Source organism: Ciona robusta, chromosome 3 (assembly GCF_009617815.1).
Source record: "Ciona robusta chromosome 3, ASM961781v2".
NCBI lineage: Eukaryota > Metazoa > Chordata > Ascidiacea > Phlebobranchia > Cionidae > Ciona > Ciona robusta.
In genome coordinates, this window is record NC_143237.1 from 2,209,349 (window position 1) to 2,225,484 (window position 16,136).

The window sequence follows — 16,136 nt, forward strand, 5'->3', positions numbered from 1 at the left end:
ATTATATGTTTAGATTCTACAACTATTTATAATTTTCATACACTAATATGCTTAATTTGTTTGATTCTTATCAGAGATTATTTCATTAAGCCTAGTGATTTGTTATTTGGTCAAACAAACAGGACACTCAATATTTGCTGTGATGAATATTAATCATTATAAGTATGGTGTCAAAGCATGGCGGTTATTGCATACAGGAGCTTTGATGTTAAATATGGCAGTTCCAATAATGCAGTGATTGCGTTAAGCGGTGCTAATGCAAATGTTTGTGACATGCAGGTGTAAAGTGCAGTTTATATGGCATGGGAATTGTTGCTTTTCTATTTTTGTTTGCGTTTTATATAGGTTTGTATTTACGCACATAGTGATTTATAATTTAATTGCAAACTAACTTGAGCAGTTGGTGCATTTGGTTGTGTTTAATTTATGGTTTCCTGATTCGCTTAGCCATTAACAGCTATAATTAATAATTATGTTCTAATTATGTTTGAGAAACATTTTATTACTTATAACATCTCATGCGTGAGAGCTGTATGCACTTTGCACAGTTATTCCTATGTGAATGAGGAGTCAGAAATGAACTGGTAAACATTCCTTATCAAGCTTGGTTAATACTCAGTTTAAGTGTTTAGTTATATTAGTATATGATTATACCAGGCACTACCCAGCTCTAAAATTTACATAACTGATAATTGAGGAATTGAAGGACAGAGGGTAATCATATGTCAACATTTGTTAAGTAGGCTATAGTATGGAGGGCCTGTGAAAACTAAGCACAATGAAATACTCTTTGCAAATTCTTACATGAGAGAAGATATGCAAACACGCGAGTGTTATGCTCAGCAATATCCGCTTAATACAAAGCTTCAATTCACTTGTTTGCAATAAAATTTAACTGTGTAACTATATGTGTGATTTTATATTGTATAACATGCCCATAATATCATAGTGTTAGTCACATATTCTGTAATAGCTGTAAACCTGGTATATGATTATGCAGAGATACATTAAATGTAAAGCATGCTTGGGAGCCTTAAGAAAGCAAGGGTAGATCAATTACATTAGAGCTTGGTATAATCCATCGTTGTCACTCGCGCATCTTTGTATCCCATAGCGACATGCACGGTGGTCATGACGCGCTAATTACTAAGATCTATTTATACAGTGGTGAGAGTCGTTGCAGTTGTTACTATCGCACGCCACTAAGACGTCTTGTTTCTTTAAATAAGACGCGCTGACGTGGCGCACAAGCACAGTGGCTATTTTCGCACATGCGCGCTGTTTCGTGTAACACGTCTGCAGTCGATGTATGGTCACGTGACGCCATTTCCTGCTCTTCGCTGGTACGAGCTTGGGTTTCAGGAAACGTTACCATGGCAACTCATTTGAATCGTCATGGCTACCGCGTGACATCATTTCTGCATAAGCTTTAATACGCTTCCTTGCTTGCTGAGAGAGAGGCCGAGTAGAAGCCAGTCTGGTTCGACATCTGTCGCTAGAACAAGGCCTTAGTATCTATGCGAGTTTTTTTTTCGGTTCGCGTCAAAAGATTTCAGACAGTTTTCGCTACGAAAGATATTGAAGTGATAGATAGTACGTCATTGCTTACGCCTTATGTCAAGATCGTATAAACTATAAAATGTGTTTTAAATTGTTTTATATTTTTACAATCTTGCGAGTTAAAATTGTGTTTGACAAAAAAAATCGTGTCGTTTAAAATCTCCATGAAATATAAAGTTTCTTATCTGGTATTAAACTCAATACAGAATGACGTAATTCGGATTTAATTGTAGGATTAGTAACTAGGCACCACTGACGCCGTCTTGCATAAACATACTCGACTGCATGAAACAATACGAATGATTATGTACCGTATCTGTTTTGTTATCTAAACGCTAGTCAGACGCTTTAAAGAAGTTTTAAACAGGTTCTAAACAGTAACACTTTATACTTGTTTTATAAAACAGCTCTTTTGGCATTTATTTGCGTATCGAGCTGTTTTACAAAACAAGTATAACACGTATAGCGGTAACTGTTTTTATATTAAGTTTTAATTTATGTATATTGGTTTGAAACTCAGTTGGTATAATCATTGAGAAACAACATGCTCTTATCGGCGAAAATATTCCAAAATAATCGGCAAGTTGTTTACAAGCGCCGAAAGGAACAATTCGCAATAAAGTTCTTACTTTTGCCTGAGGGTCGTGAGCTTCGGTGCGTAACGGTGAATCGTTCTCCGGTTCATCGAATCTACGTTGTTTTAGCAATTTAACCACCAGACCTGCGCCCCAGGCTCTGCCAGATCCATTACAAAACTTTTGTCTCCCGCTTTTACGAATCGACGCTTTAGAGCGAATTCTCCACACTAAGATAGAAGAAAAACAACTTTGTTGAACAGGACAGAGAATTTGGTTGACTTTAGTGTGGAGGCTTTAAAAGATTTCCAGGCAGTGAGTACGTTTATAGAGAAACATCTAGGTATTTCATTACTTTGTATTCGCTATAAAGCTATACGGTCTTCTAAGTAGGTGAGTCGTGCTTATCTAATTACGCGGTGAACTGTTTATTTCAACCTCAGAAACGTTATATGTGATAATGTTTTTACTGTTTTTGGTCGCTGACTTGGTATTTACTCCAATTTGAGATATTTCCCGTTTCGTGTGTTTTAGTCAAACTGTGTGTATTCCGTTAATCTTTCCTGTGACCGTAATCTCTTCTTTATGATGTAAGTCTCACACGCGGGTGCGATTAATTGCGTCTGGACGATGTGTCGAGTACACAACGTTTCCACAAATCGTGCGATACTGCTTGACCGTGGATTACTACGTTTTTTTAGTGTGGTTCAAGCATTTTCTGATTTGGCGTTCGTGTACTTTTTAAAGTCGGTTACGCGAGACGACGTTCGGGGAAGTACGCACGATTGGGTTGCACTGAATGCTTTTCGTTGCTATGGAGATCCCATAACAGGTTGCCCAGTTCCGCGATTTTAAAACTGCAGCGTTGCCCCTTGGCGGTTCAATGTTGCGCCAGTCGGTTAAACGTCATGTTTATGCGGATATGTGTGCTTGGCTTTTAAATTAAAAGTGACAAACAACATACGCGTCAGCATGTGATCGAGGCGCTGTTATCCGCAGTAATTGATTAAAGTTTTCTTCTCTTATTAGTACAACTGGTTGATTAGTTATCAGGGGAGTGACTGTGTTTGCTTATCTTCAGAAAATGTAAATACAGTGGTTTTGAGTGGCGGATGTGAAAAGCAAGGTCAACGTCAAACTATAAATGTTTATTAGTTGTGTGTTGTGACCAAAATAGGTGTATATCCGAAATAGTTTATTTACCTTTTCTTGTAATATGTTTACAGAAATCATAATCTGTCAATCAATTGTAATGTAGTTATAATGTGTTTATGAAATATGTTTACTGAGCAATATGATGCCACCAAACACCAATGATATATCTGTACCATCATCTGAAGACAATAAGAAGATGCCACCCGTTGTAAATCAATCATATCCAAGTGCAACTGCTGTGCAGACAAATGCTGCAGTCAATCCCAATTCTAATGCATTGGAGAAGCCGAACTTGTTGGATTTGCTGAAAAACAGCACAAAGGCGGATATCTTCAAGACAATAGGAAATCGTATCGTGATTCCCATTTGTTTAGCCAAGAAGAATGAAGAAGAGTCGCTTCGTGTTCCAAGTTTAACTAAAGATTCAAAGAACACAACGTTTCGTATCGCAGTCTCCTCTTCACGGACCTCAGTTATTAAACAAGAACCAACAACTTCTTTCAACCAACCGCCACGTGTTGCTACAGTGGGAAAAATCCAACGTTCACCGTATAAAATAGCACCGTCAATGCAGCTGCACTCTAGGAGAAATGAAACGCATAACTCCATGCCCATCATACCACAGAGAGATAGCAACGACTATGGAGATCTGAACAAATTCATGAATTCTGTTTCATCCGACTTAGGCATGGGTTGTGATGATAAAGACAGCGTGATCAGTTCAAACGAATCGGGTCCCCTAGATTCTTCTCTTGCTTCACTACCAAGCTTGCCAGGCATGGAACAAGAAGACAATGATTTAACTTGTCTTTCATGGCTGAGTGAGAACAACACGGACCTAATACGAGCGATAAGAAAATGTAACCCTGATGATCCTGGAATCAGCCTCAGTGGAGATGAAAGTGAAGACAACCAGGATTTGAACAAATCGATATTCACCGCCAAATCTCGGGTCAATGAAAGGGTATGTTCTGGTTATGCACTAATTTCATTTAAATTTGTACAATATTTATTTAAAAAGTACTGTTAATCAAACATTAAAAACAAGGCCAAGGGTGTTAACTTATGTTTCAGCACCCCCATTTTAATTCTAGATTATCTAAGATGTTAGATGTCTATACAAACAAGCAGAGCCGAATTATATGCATTTTTCACATTAATCAATTTATGTTCTCTATGTTTGATACCTATGAATGGAACTGTATTTTAGTAATATTACCGCAAGTTTTACTAAAATTTAAAAAACATCACCTATGTTTGTACTGATTCCATTGAAACTAATACCAACTAAATTTTTATATTTTCAGAGTTCCCCAGGTCGATACAATGCTTCGGAATTCGAATATAACCCAATGAGTAAACCTCCCTATTCATTCAGTTGTCTCATATTTATGGCAGTTGAAGATTCGGTTGAAAAACGCCTTCCCGTGAAGGTAATTTTATTCTTACCAATATCTGTCAGCATAAATCCTGATTATCTGTTTACATTGTGTCTATTATATTAGTGTCTGTAAACCTAATTTATATTGAATATTTTGATTTCACAGGAAATTTATTCTTGGGTGTGTAAGCATTTCCCCTACTTCAAAACTGCCCCTTCTGGATGGAAGAATTCAATCCGTCATAATTTATCGCTTAACAGATGCTTCAAAAAAGCGGAAATTCCAAATAAAAGAAAGGTAATAGGTTTCAAATATATGATAACAAGTTTGAATCACAGTTACATGGCAATCATATTGTCAAACACAGATAAGTGGGTGTTAATATAATAGAAAATTGAGGGTTGGGTTAGATAGCTCATGTTGGCAATTTTACGCTTGTGACTTTACATAAAGGTTCCGCTTGAATGTGTTCAATTTTAGAACTCTTTTTATCGAAACTTTTTGACATTATAAACTTTTGCTATATCATATATATATATATATATGTCCTATGTAACAATTATATATGATCACTATAAACATAGATTTCACACGTAATGTTTTCTCTTTCAGGAAACAGTAAAAGGCTCGTTGTGGTGTATAGACCCGGCATATAGACCTAACTTGGTACAAGCTTTAAAACGGAGTCCCTTTTATCCATATTTGCACCCCAATGGCATAGGACAACCATTGTCATTAAACAATCTTGCCAACCTTCTGCCAGGGTAAGTTAACACTCTGGTGACATGAGATTAAATATAAACTAGTTTTGTATTGACCTGGATTGACATTCTTTGTATTTTAGTGTTGAAACTGGAAGAGTGCCTTCTTGGAGTCCAAATACACCAGCAGACTCAACATTATGGGCAGGTAAGTGATATTTGCAAAGTATAACTCACAGTGTGTAGTATAAAAAGGGAAATATAGCTCACAGTGCAGTTTTCTACATAGAGAGCTTCACAATGGTTGAGCTGTATATGTTTGTGGGTGCACAATAAAAGTGGTGACAAGCAGTGCCATGGAATGTAAACATCTGTTTCATTGAGAGTAATGTTATAGCGATAGTTAATCTTTGTGCCCTGCCATCATAAGTTCAATGACTGCAAGTAATAAACTGGAGTGTTATGAACTATGCACCCCACTATGCATTTGTCCAGAAAATTAAACGTATTTTGGTATTTAAAAATAAAAATGCCTGTAGGAATATTTTCCATATTTTAAATCTACTAGGACCGCTAAGATATTTCATTTTCGATTGTTTCAACTTATGTGATTGACAAGTCAATTAAATGTCAGCATCCAGCACGTGGTAGTAGCCATGTGTGCGGCAGTCCTGTATAAGTACCTTAAGCAAACTCTTCATTGATTGAAGTATCGCTTTGTTGTCGTATATGTTGACTTGTAACTAGTGCTACATTGGTGCCAAGTGCTTTTGAACGCCACGAATTAAATCTATCCCGAGTTCTTTTAGCGGTTGCCGCATATTTTATATCTCCCCATTATCACTGGAATGTCCGTCTTAATTCTGTTTATTCTCAAAACACTTAGTTATGCGCTGGACCATGCAGTGTAGGCCATAGGGCCCTATATATGACTTCTTGACCCAATTTACCTTGTACCACTTAACTTACTAATTCAGTTTACTCAGTAATTTAAAGGTACCGATCACCTTTCTAAATCTCCATGCATCAAATTATTAGTAATTTCATTTAGTAATATAATAAGTGAATGCTTTATATTTTGGACAACATTTTTAAACTTTGGACAATATTTTAAATCTTATCATTAGGACGCACGGTATAATAATGTCCTACAGCATGCACTGGGTATAATTAAATTGTCATTTTGAACAAAGACAGCGTTGAAAGAGAATGCATGTACCGTCGTATTGTAAAGCCACAACCCCGTAACGTTAACCAAGTATTCGATAGCTATACTCGCCGGTCAATATATCGAAGTCCCTGTATGGCTGACTGCGACATTTGGCGTCCTTTGGGATTAAACAGTTGCGTGGCAACAGTAAAGTATCGAGCCGTGCCTCGCTTCGTATAATAAACAGTGCCTGCTACGTTCGTATGCCTCACGATAAGATTCCTTTCCTTTTGAATCGCTGGCTGCTTATTGGATTTCGCGTTCACTTATTAAACAATTTAATTCACTGTAAATTGGATTTACATGTACTACTTTGTGACCGGCTACCTATATGGTTGTGGTAAACTAATATGTTGGTTTGATAAAATTAAAATCGAATAACGAATGCCTATAAAATTTCAAACAGTTCACGAATCTATTAAAAAACAATTAGAATATAACTACCGCTCGCAAATTGAATATTTTAAGGAAAAGATGTGATATCATATAGCACCCCAGTTCTAAAACAGCTTTAAACCTGCTATGCGTCTATACAAACAAGTAGAGTCAAAGTATACTGCATTCACCACATCAATCAATGCGGTTCCTTTTATTTGGCAACTGTGGGTTAAACTGCATTTACCAATACTCCCAAGATTTTACCAAAGCTTTAAAAAACGGTACGCTTGTTGATCGAGTTTCATATATAATTATACAGGGTGAGGAAAGACGGGACACCTTTAGCACATAATATTCAAATATCTTGATCGTGTTTTAAACAATTAACAAAGGTATATGGAAGTCATGAGGATGCAGTTTTATAATTCTTTAAATTTTTTTGTTTACTACGGAATAAAACAAGAAAAGAGTTAAATGTGTCCAATCTTCCTTCACCCTACTATACATAAAACTGCTTTCGTGTTAAAACAGTTTCGATACTGACGCCTGACTTTTGTGATAGCCCACCCGCTGTGCGACCACTAAACGAACTCCGAATCAAGCTGTGCGTTCGCTATTGCCGTCTAATGCCATGTTAATCGGTTTATTGCGAGCCATGATACAGCCCTTGTGTAGGCCGTATTAGAGTCGAAACTGCATTGAACCGCATTGAACCAGTTTCACATCCCATACGCACAACCTACATTGTTGTTCTTCATTCGCCCATGTTTCTAATTCCTATTGTTAATCGCTATATCACAGTCGAACCAGATTTTTTTAACATTTGTGCTAGTTTGGTATTGTACGATACCAACTAATACCCTGTTACTTGTTAGTGTATTTAACATATCCAACGCTTTCCCAGCGCTATTTGTTATTACAGGAGGTTTAATAAAAATTCTAACCGCAAAGCACAAGAACCAGATGTCTAATATCAAATGATAGCTGCACTAAATTACGAATGGCGTATGCACTTGAATGAATAAGTGTAAACTTAATGTTGCTCTTATAAATTTCCTTATTTAGGATATCATGAATTAATTTAAACTCTTTTTTAAAACATCCTCAAATAATAAATATGTGCAACACTTTGAAATATCATTAAAGAATAATCTTAACGAATTTTAAATCTTCAAAATAGCCTTGAGGATTTCTCGGCCTGTGGATATAAGACGTTGCGATTCGACACACGTGTTTCAGTTTCCCGCCCAAAACGCTACAGCCAATTGCGCCTCAGATTCTATTGACAAACCTTGTGTGTTCCCTCAAGTCATTTGTCTGGCGCCTGTTTACCATTTATTGTTATCCCAGCTCCTACAATAGTGGAGTAGCAGCTTAAGTGTCGGGTTTAAACTAACCCTCGTTTTATTGTACTCGAACCCGGGGTCGATACGTTACTAGCCAACTAAGTGTTTCCATGTATCTACTACAAGCACCCGGCTCGACTTCGTTGGTTACGCATTAATCCCTTGATAACAAAATTGCCGCCGTAGTGTATAAATACATCAGGCACAAATATATAATACGTGTTGATTTTTTATTGTATTCTACTGTATATGCCAATCCGAATAACCTGACGCAGCACGTTATAACAACTTCGTAATACGTTGTTTCGCAAACTTTATAAAGATTGCTATAACATATGTTATGTTCTATGTTTAAAAGCACAAAACCCATTAGAGTTTTTTGCAAGCAACTACAATACATATATGAGCAAATCCAGACACCCATGTTTAACTTTACGAGGCATGAAACAAAAGCCGAAGGAGTAAAACCATTTGTTTTTTCTACAGACCCGGACATGGCCTCGGCAGCGCTTAATTTAATGGGACTTCGACGAAACGGTAAGCCAACAAAAAGCAATTAGACGGAATGTGTTTTGCCGTGTGACTCTTATTGTAAAATGACGTTTCCAATGTTTGGACAAAGTTCTTAAATGGTTACAGTTCCTGCTTCTAGCCCAGAGTTTATGGGTTCGACGCTCAATGATGCTACAATTGTGGGCGTGTGTGTCCTTGGCCAAGACTTAACGGTTGTCTAAATCGTCAGCTATGAATAACAAAAAAAAACTTTTTGTCAAAATAATTATAATGCCTACAAAATTACATATATGTGGTAACTTTAAAGCGGGTATGAGGTGCATGAAACAGAACACTCGTGTTATAACGACTGTCGTTGGCTTACCACGCCAGGATAAAGTAAGTTACATTCCGTCATTAATTTATACATTCATCATTAATTTCAGATTCGTCGCCCACCCAGCGTCCATCCAACATAAGAAATACTTTAAAGGATATTTTCCGTGATGCTGATTGGAACGCCACTGTTGGGTAAGAAGACAATACACTGTTGGTTGAATGTTGTTCAGTAATATTTAAAGTTGTTATAATTGTGAACCATACGGATAACTGAAACTATCATATCTTTCAAAGTTTTTTTTTCTAAAAAAATATACTTTTTGTTACTTTATTTATTTTCTTCTCTTTTGTTTTAGATATCGGCAGAGATTAGACAGCGAGGAATCTGTTGGGTCGGAAACTTTGGTGATCCGTGATCCCTCCGAAGATCATTCCTACATCCGGACTCAATCCAAAGATGAAGTAACCCGCTGCGTCACTCCTGAGAGCGAAAAATCTGCTCCGGATGCGGCGTATGAGTTCGAGACTGAAGATGATGGGCTTGAGGAAGATGATGATGACGTCATCATTGATGACATGATGGTGGTTATGGAAGATGTCAAGGTGGAAGGGTCAGATGATGAGAAGAGCGAAAATGAAGAGCCAAGTCTCTTCGATTCTGGATTCGGGAGCATGAAGAGCTTCCGCCACAAGTCAGGGAAAAAGAGGAAGTTGAAAGAGGATCTTCAAGATGTTTCGAAGAGTCGGAAAACGTCAAAGTCTCCAGGTACGAAGTCTGGAAAATCTCTGCAGGGGAAATCGCGCACGAAAAAGTCAGTCAAGTCCAAGAATAAAAAGCTAAAGGTTCGAATTGCAAAGGAGGGAGTGAAGCAAGTCAACAAGAAGAGCACTCCTGTGAAAAGGTCCAGGAAAATAAGTGATGCTGACAGTGGGAAAGATTCTCCACAAACGAAAAGTCTTCGTTTCAACCCGTCCAACTACCATACCAGGTCATCCGGACACAAGTTACTTGGGCAAGATGCTGCTCTTAGCAGGAAGAGACTGATCAGCGGAAGAGCAAGTGATGAAGAAGAAGAAGAAATTAAACTTGCTGCCGGATCACTTCTCCGGCTTGCGGGGCTCTTTAGCTCTCCTAGCGGCGGTCGTTCCCTCCGATCAAAGCCTTAATTTTTTGGCGCGTATTCTGTGTAAACTTTTCGGGATTGTCTCGAAGGCTGCACACCGAACTTACATACGTGCAGGCTAACGTTCAGGGATCAAACATTAAGTTACTGAAGCTGCTCCATTACATCCCTGCCTCCACTCATATTGGAATCATGTAGAATTAAGAGCAATCATACGACAAAGCCATGAAGGCTTAGCAACATGTAGTTATCCTATGTACCGATTCATCACAAGTGTATTCATACTAACCATATCATCCATAGCGTCAAATCATAATTCAGGTTACGACGCTGTCTATAACTGTAAGCTGCTCGTACCATGCAAATAATGATGCAGTTTTGTTGTAGCCCCGAAACTGCCAGCCATATTTTATTTTTCGCGTATGTTTCCATTTTTGCTTGCCACAGCTGCATATTCTGTGTGTTTGAAAATCCTGACAAACTTAGAGCTGCTCGATCGCAATTGTTCATTTGAGCGAACGTACAAACGGTCGTGTCCAATGCACGCAACTCATTACCCCAACCGGACAATCTTCTGTTTTGTTTTTCTTTCTTCGAGAGTTACGTGTTCGTGGTGTTATTTAAGTCTTCCTTATTTTGACCCTATTTGTTCCACAATCTACATTTATAGTTGTTCACACCCACAAACACTTTTGGAAAACCGAAAGAGCTATGCAAGGCGGCCATTGCCGCAACAGTGGTGTTTCACTCATTCGGGTTTGCCCGACAACGATCCTCTAGCGCCACCTCACGGATTATGCAGTACGGGATTGTTTTGTTTACGTCACAGGAGTAGTCATCTCTTTTTGCATGCTGTTCTTGATTTATTTATGCGAATTCTTGGTTCAATTTAAAGGCAGCTATGATGCTGCTACAACTGCAAGCAGAACATTTGATTAAAAGTTTTTTCGGACAAGTTTGACTGAGTGCGTAATTACTGTGTGTGAAGTTTTTTCTCAGGACGTCTAGTATAAAAGATCATGCAGTAATTAGTCACATACGGTATGATTTTCTTAACCAAGGTTCTTTCGTTTGTTTGTTTTAAACAGAGTTAAGCAAAGATGGTATTAGTTAGGTTTCTTGAAAGGCTCCGTACGCCAACAATGGAATAACGCTAAGCCCGTAATCACTGCGCTGGAGCAACATGAGTAGCAGCCTAAGCACAAGGTCAGTGTCATATTTCATTTCACTAATATACATTTTCCTGTACAAGGTTAGCATATGAATGTCAGTATTGCACCGATTGTTTGAAGTAAAATCGTATGATACCCATGACCAACGCTGCAAGCAGGTGTGTCTTAATTGCAATACAATTAGCGGTAATTGCTGTATTAGTAACAAATGAATTGTGTAAATTGCAAGCCATTTGCATCGAATTCAAGTTTGTACTTGGGTAACTTGCAATATAAGTAAATGATTGAGATAATGGTTTCGTGGACGACATTAATGGTATATAGGTCGAGTAACCGGATCTCGTGAACGAACATCAGCGACGGACACTGGTGTGTATGAATGTCCTCTGGGAAAACACTAATGGTATAAGACACTCGCTTTCAACTGATAAGTTGTGTACTTGATAAACTTACATGACAACGTTGTGCAATAAAATATATCTGACCGGTTTAAAACTATATAATAGGGTGGGGTAAAGTGGGACGCTTTTATAATTAATGTTAAAAAACGAGCTTCTATTTGATGATAAACAAAAAATGTTACTGGGTGATTCGACAGTATCCTCACGATTATTTAAATCGCGCGCCAAAGCCGAATACTGTTTTAATTTATTACAAATCGGTGTTTAAATAAAAACATTATTTTTTAAATAGAAACAGCGTAAAAGTAAGGTGCTAAACTTAAACGCTTGCTAATTCATATTAACACCACCGAAATTTTGTGGTTCGCGGGTTTAAATCATCAATTTAATATCGTAGTTAAATAAAATTGGCTTTTATATTTTGACCAGTTTGGTTTTGTCTGATAAAAGTAGTGAGTTCTGTGAGAAAATTGAGTTACGTTAACATGAGAAAATAGGCAGCAGGGGTCAATCTGATTTAAATCATGATTGCAGTTAGCACAATATTACTGTTTTAAATTTGTATACAGTAGGGTTGGGGTAGATGGGACACCTTTAGCACATAATATTCAAATATCCTGATCATGTTTTAAACAATTAACAACGGTATATATGGAAGTCGTGAGAATACAGTTTTATAATTCTTTGAATGTTCTTGTTTACTACCAATGGGGACAAGAAAATGGAATACCAAGGTGTCCCATCTTCCCCACCCTAAAAAGTTTACGTGGTAAAGAAACTAACACAACTAGTTTAATTTGTTGGATTACACCAAAGTTGCAAAATAATATTATAAAAACTTTTAATGATTACTATTGCCATGTAAAGTATTAAACTTTATATTACCAAAGTAAAATGATTTATGGCGGTACACCGTTGCACCACCCCTGGTATAATCATTAACTTTTCAAACAAACAGAAATGTCACACAGCGTTATATTTATTCTGATGTTTCGAATATCGACTGTGCTGATTTCGTGTGAATGTTTTCAAACGCATTAAGTCAGCAATTGGTCAGCAGTTTAACCGGATAGCCTACGTGTCACCTTATCTGCTAATTGACCTTATATCCCAGGAACCTCTGGTAGTCAATATTTACTTAACGGTTGATGTAAATAACAAAATGCTCTAGTTGCAAAACCTATACAGCCACAATCAAAGTCCAAGGCTGGTTGATATGTTTGAAGTGGTGAAAAACGAGAACAAAGATAGCGGTTTCAGTAATTTATCGTTCATATACAGTTAGTTGCTTTAGAATTAAGGCAGTGGTGTTTTTGTAAGTTTTAAAGATTTTTTAAAGAAACGAAACTTAATCAACCGTTTGACGTCGGTGACGTAGGTCAACATGTTGTTGAGCAATTCAGCAGAGATTCTATGACGTGTTTTGGGGTGACGAATGAGCGTAGAGAGAAAATAATTTGTAGGTGTTGGTATAAAAGGAAGTTCTACAGCGACCATATATGATTATACTCGAAAGTTGATTTAGATTTGCTGTGCTGCATAGAGAAGGGTTAAAGCCCAGTTAGATAAGTTATAGGTTTAACAGCTTGTATTAACTTAATATATATTAGTTGCTTGTGCATACTTATGTACTTGATGTTATATAATTTGTTAACATTTTAACAGAACGAGCAAGTATTATATATTGAAACTGCAAAATTAAATCTGCGCTATGAAAGTTTTACTTATCTGTTTGTTAGTGGTTTCGTTGGTGGGATATTCATATTCCGCTTCACTGTCTCAGCCAGACGAAGATGGACTGGTTAACTGTCTGGGGTGAGTTGCACATAAAAACATAAAACAAAAATTGTATTTGTCTCTTCGGATACGGTAACCAAAATCAGATTAATTAAAACAACGAAGAGGGGAAAGTTATAGCAGCAAAACTGAAGTCGTTAAAACACTATATCGTGGTAAAAAAATTAAATAAAACCGTGGCTGCTAAACTTACCGATATAGTGTTCAAATACGTTGCACCAATTTAAATTACAATTTTTCTCAGGTTATGCACATTGGAGTATATGCCAGTGAGAGGATGCTGGCTATACAACGGAGAACCTCGCACCAGACAGTTTTCGAACCACTGTCTTCTTAGGCATGCACAAAGATGCAACGAGTAAGTGCAAGTACCTGCTGTTTAAAGTTTGGCTAAGAGTATTAATCGCAACACGAATTCTGTTCACCGTGGTGACACAACGGTTAGCGCGCCTGCCCCAATCTAAAAAATATCACCCACCAAGTTACATGTTAACTCGTAAGCGGGCACGAGGTGTGTGGAACAGAACACCCGTTTTTATAACGATTGTTGTTGAACCGCAACGCGAGAAGATTTTCTTTCTATTTTCTTTTTTCTTTCTATTTTCTCGTCCCATTTGGTGGTAAACGTAGAACATCCAAACTATTAAACCGTATCCTTATGTAACTCCCAGAATATACCGTTGTCAATAGTTTAAAACACGATCATGATGTTTGAATATTATGTGAAAATGTCCCATCTAACCCATAGTATACTATATAGATGTACTAATATCTTTATCTTACAAAACTAATTTAAGAGGTCTTTAACTGATCAGCATGGCCCCTACTATATAAGGGTGGGGGAGATGAGACGCCTTTAGCACAATATCTAAATATCCTGATCGTGTTTTAAACAATTAACAACGGCCTATAGAAGTCGTGAAGATACAGTTTTATAATTATTTGAATTTTCTTTGTTTACTACCGATTGTGACGAGAAAATAGAATGAAAAGGTGTCCTATCTTCTCCACCCTACTACATTATTTGATCATCATCCTTTTGAATTATATTAAGAGCTTTTTATTTTGCAGGGGTCGCCTTGAAATCAACCTTTGCTAAACAGACGTGGCTTTCAATCGTTTAAACCTTATTAACAGTTTTAATTCTCGTTGAATAATTTTGCTACGTTGTGTTCCATTATGTAACTTGTTCACTTATACTATATATGAGTAAGGTCATTGTTCGAGAACCTATACGATTTCGGCCAGATTTGGCCGTAATTAGAATTCACTCTGTAACAGAATCAATTGTTTTGTTTATATCTAGTACCCAAATTAAATTACACTATTGAAATTGTTGCCGGTTTGTTATAGGTGAGTAAAAATGTAGCAAGGGCAGTTTGCGGTATTAGATTTTGTTAACTAAAAGTTTTAAACCGTGAACATGTAGTAACTGTACTCTCTATAGTAAGTATCTCATCTTACCGAAATAAAGGTAGGCCTATATCATCTTACCCCACAGTACTGTAAAACTTAGACTTAAACCACAACTTACACAGTCGCAAGTTCGTATACCCTGTATGACACTCCGGCTAAAGTGCCCGGTGCCGTATAAAATGGCAAAACAACCACACAAAGTTGCATATTGTGTAACTCATACCCGGGCAAAATGTGTATGAAATAGGAAACTTATATGTTTTAACAGCATCGTGCTATTGGATAAAGCCATATAGGTAATGCTGCTTCCTTACCCACCCAACGTACTTTGTTTCTTTTATAATGTAAGCACATTTTATACCGTATAAAAATGTTCTTTGTATACCACTAAATATACCGTATAAGAATTTTCTTTGTATACCACTAAAATGGTTTGAGAAAATAGAATGTTAATATGTCCCATCTTCCCCCACCCTACTATACTAAAGTTCGACTGCGTCTTTATCCGCATATATTGCCAGTGTCGTTCATTGTTGGGAATTGGGCCAACGCTCGTAACCACCATATAATAGTGTTGGTCCTACAGTGGTCATTAAAAACAATGAATCCGTGGCCAGGGGATACTAGATTTGAAACTTAATAGTGTTGCCATTGTATGCGTGTATGGCCTTCGGCAAAACAACAAACGGTAATGGTTACAAGTCAACTTAGTGGTCACTGTTATGTACTGTGATCGAAATTTTACTTGATCACTCACATACATGCATGAGATGTACAAAGCCACAACCTGTAGAGCACCAAAGAAAACCTGTATTAAAATTTTGATCTGGCCGCTTCGTAAGCATCAAAACCAGTTTATAAGATAATGAACACATTTGAAAACCCTATAGAAACGAATGAAACACTAGAGGTCAAATGGATTTGCATTAAAAAACAAATTGTTGTATGATGTTTATCTATAACAAAAGTAAAATCAACTGTTCGGTTCAAGATTAGCCTATATTTCTTAGCCAAATATAACAAATCAGAGTCCGTATCGTATCGATACGTCCCCGTTTGTTCATCATTCATTTCTTATTCCTTATCCC

At 37.2% G+C, this 16,136-nt stretch overlaps 1 protein-coding gene and 1 long non-coding RNA gene across 2 annotated transcripts; both read left to right on the plus strand.

Moving 5' to 3' along the window:
* The first annotated feature begins 3,338 nt into the window (after window positions 1-3,338).
* On the plus strand, window positions 3,339-11,223 carry LOC149737621 (uncharacterized). Its single transcript, XM_089873846.1, has 8 exons — window positions 3,339-4,254; window positions 4,598-4,723; window positions 4,838-4,969; window positions 5,285-5,436; window positions 5,517-5,581; window positions 8,794-8,844; window positions 9,246-9,330; window positions 9,495-11,223. The coding sequence occupies exons 1-8, from the start codon at window positions 3,430-3,432 to the stop codon at window positions 10,303-10,305; spliced, it is 2,247 nt and encodes a 748-aa protein (XP_089729972.1). The 5' UTR covers window positions 3,339-3,429; the 3' UTR covers window positions 10,306-11,223.
* A 2,247-nt stretch (window positions 11,224-13,470) lies between these two features.
* On the plus strand, window positions 13,471-14,965 carry LOC149737622 (uncharacterized). Its single transcript, XR_016384548.1, has 3 exons — window positions 13,471-13,650; window positions 13,877-13,990; window positions 14,704-14,965. It is a non-coding gene; the product is annotated as an uncharacterized LOC149737622 (long non-coding RNA).
* Window positions 14,966-16,136: the final 1,171 nt, after the last annotated feature.

Bases quoted from the DNA above. Each gene is read 5' to 3' on its own strand.
- LOC149737621 (XM_089873846.1), top strand. From the start codon at position 3,430: ATGATGCCACCAAACACCAATGATATATCTGTACCATCATCTGAAGAC. The intron at 4,255-4,597 runs GTATGTTCTGGT...TTATATTTTCAG, and splicing joins AATCTCGGGTCAATGAAAGG to AGTTCCCCAGGTCGATACAA. The intron at 9,331-9,494 runs GTAAGAAGACAA...CTTTTGTTTTAG, and splicing joins GATTGGAACGCCACTGTTGG to ATATCGGCAGAGATTAGACA.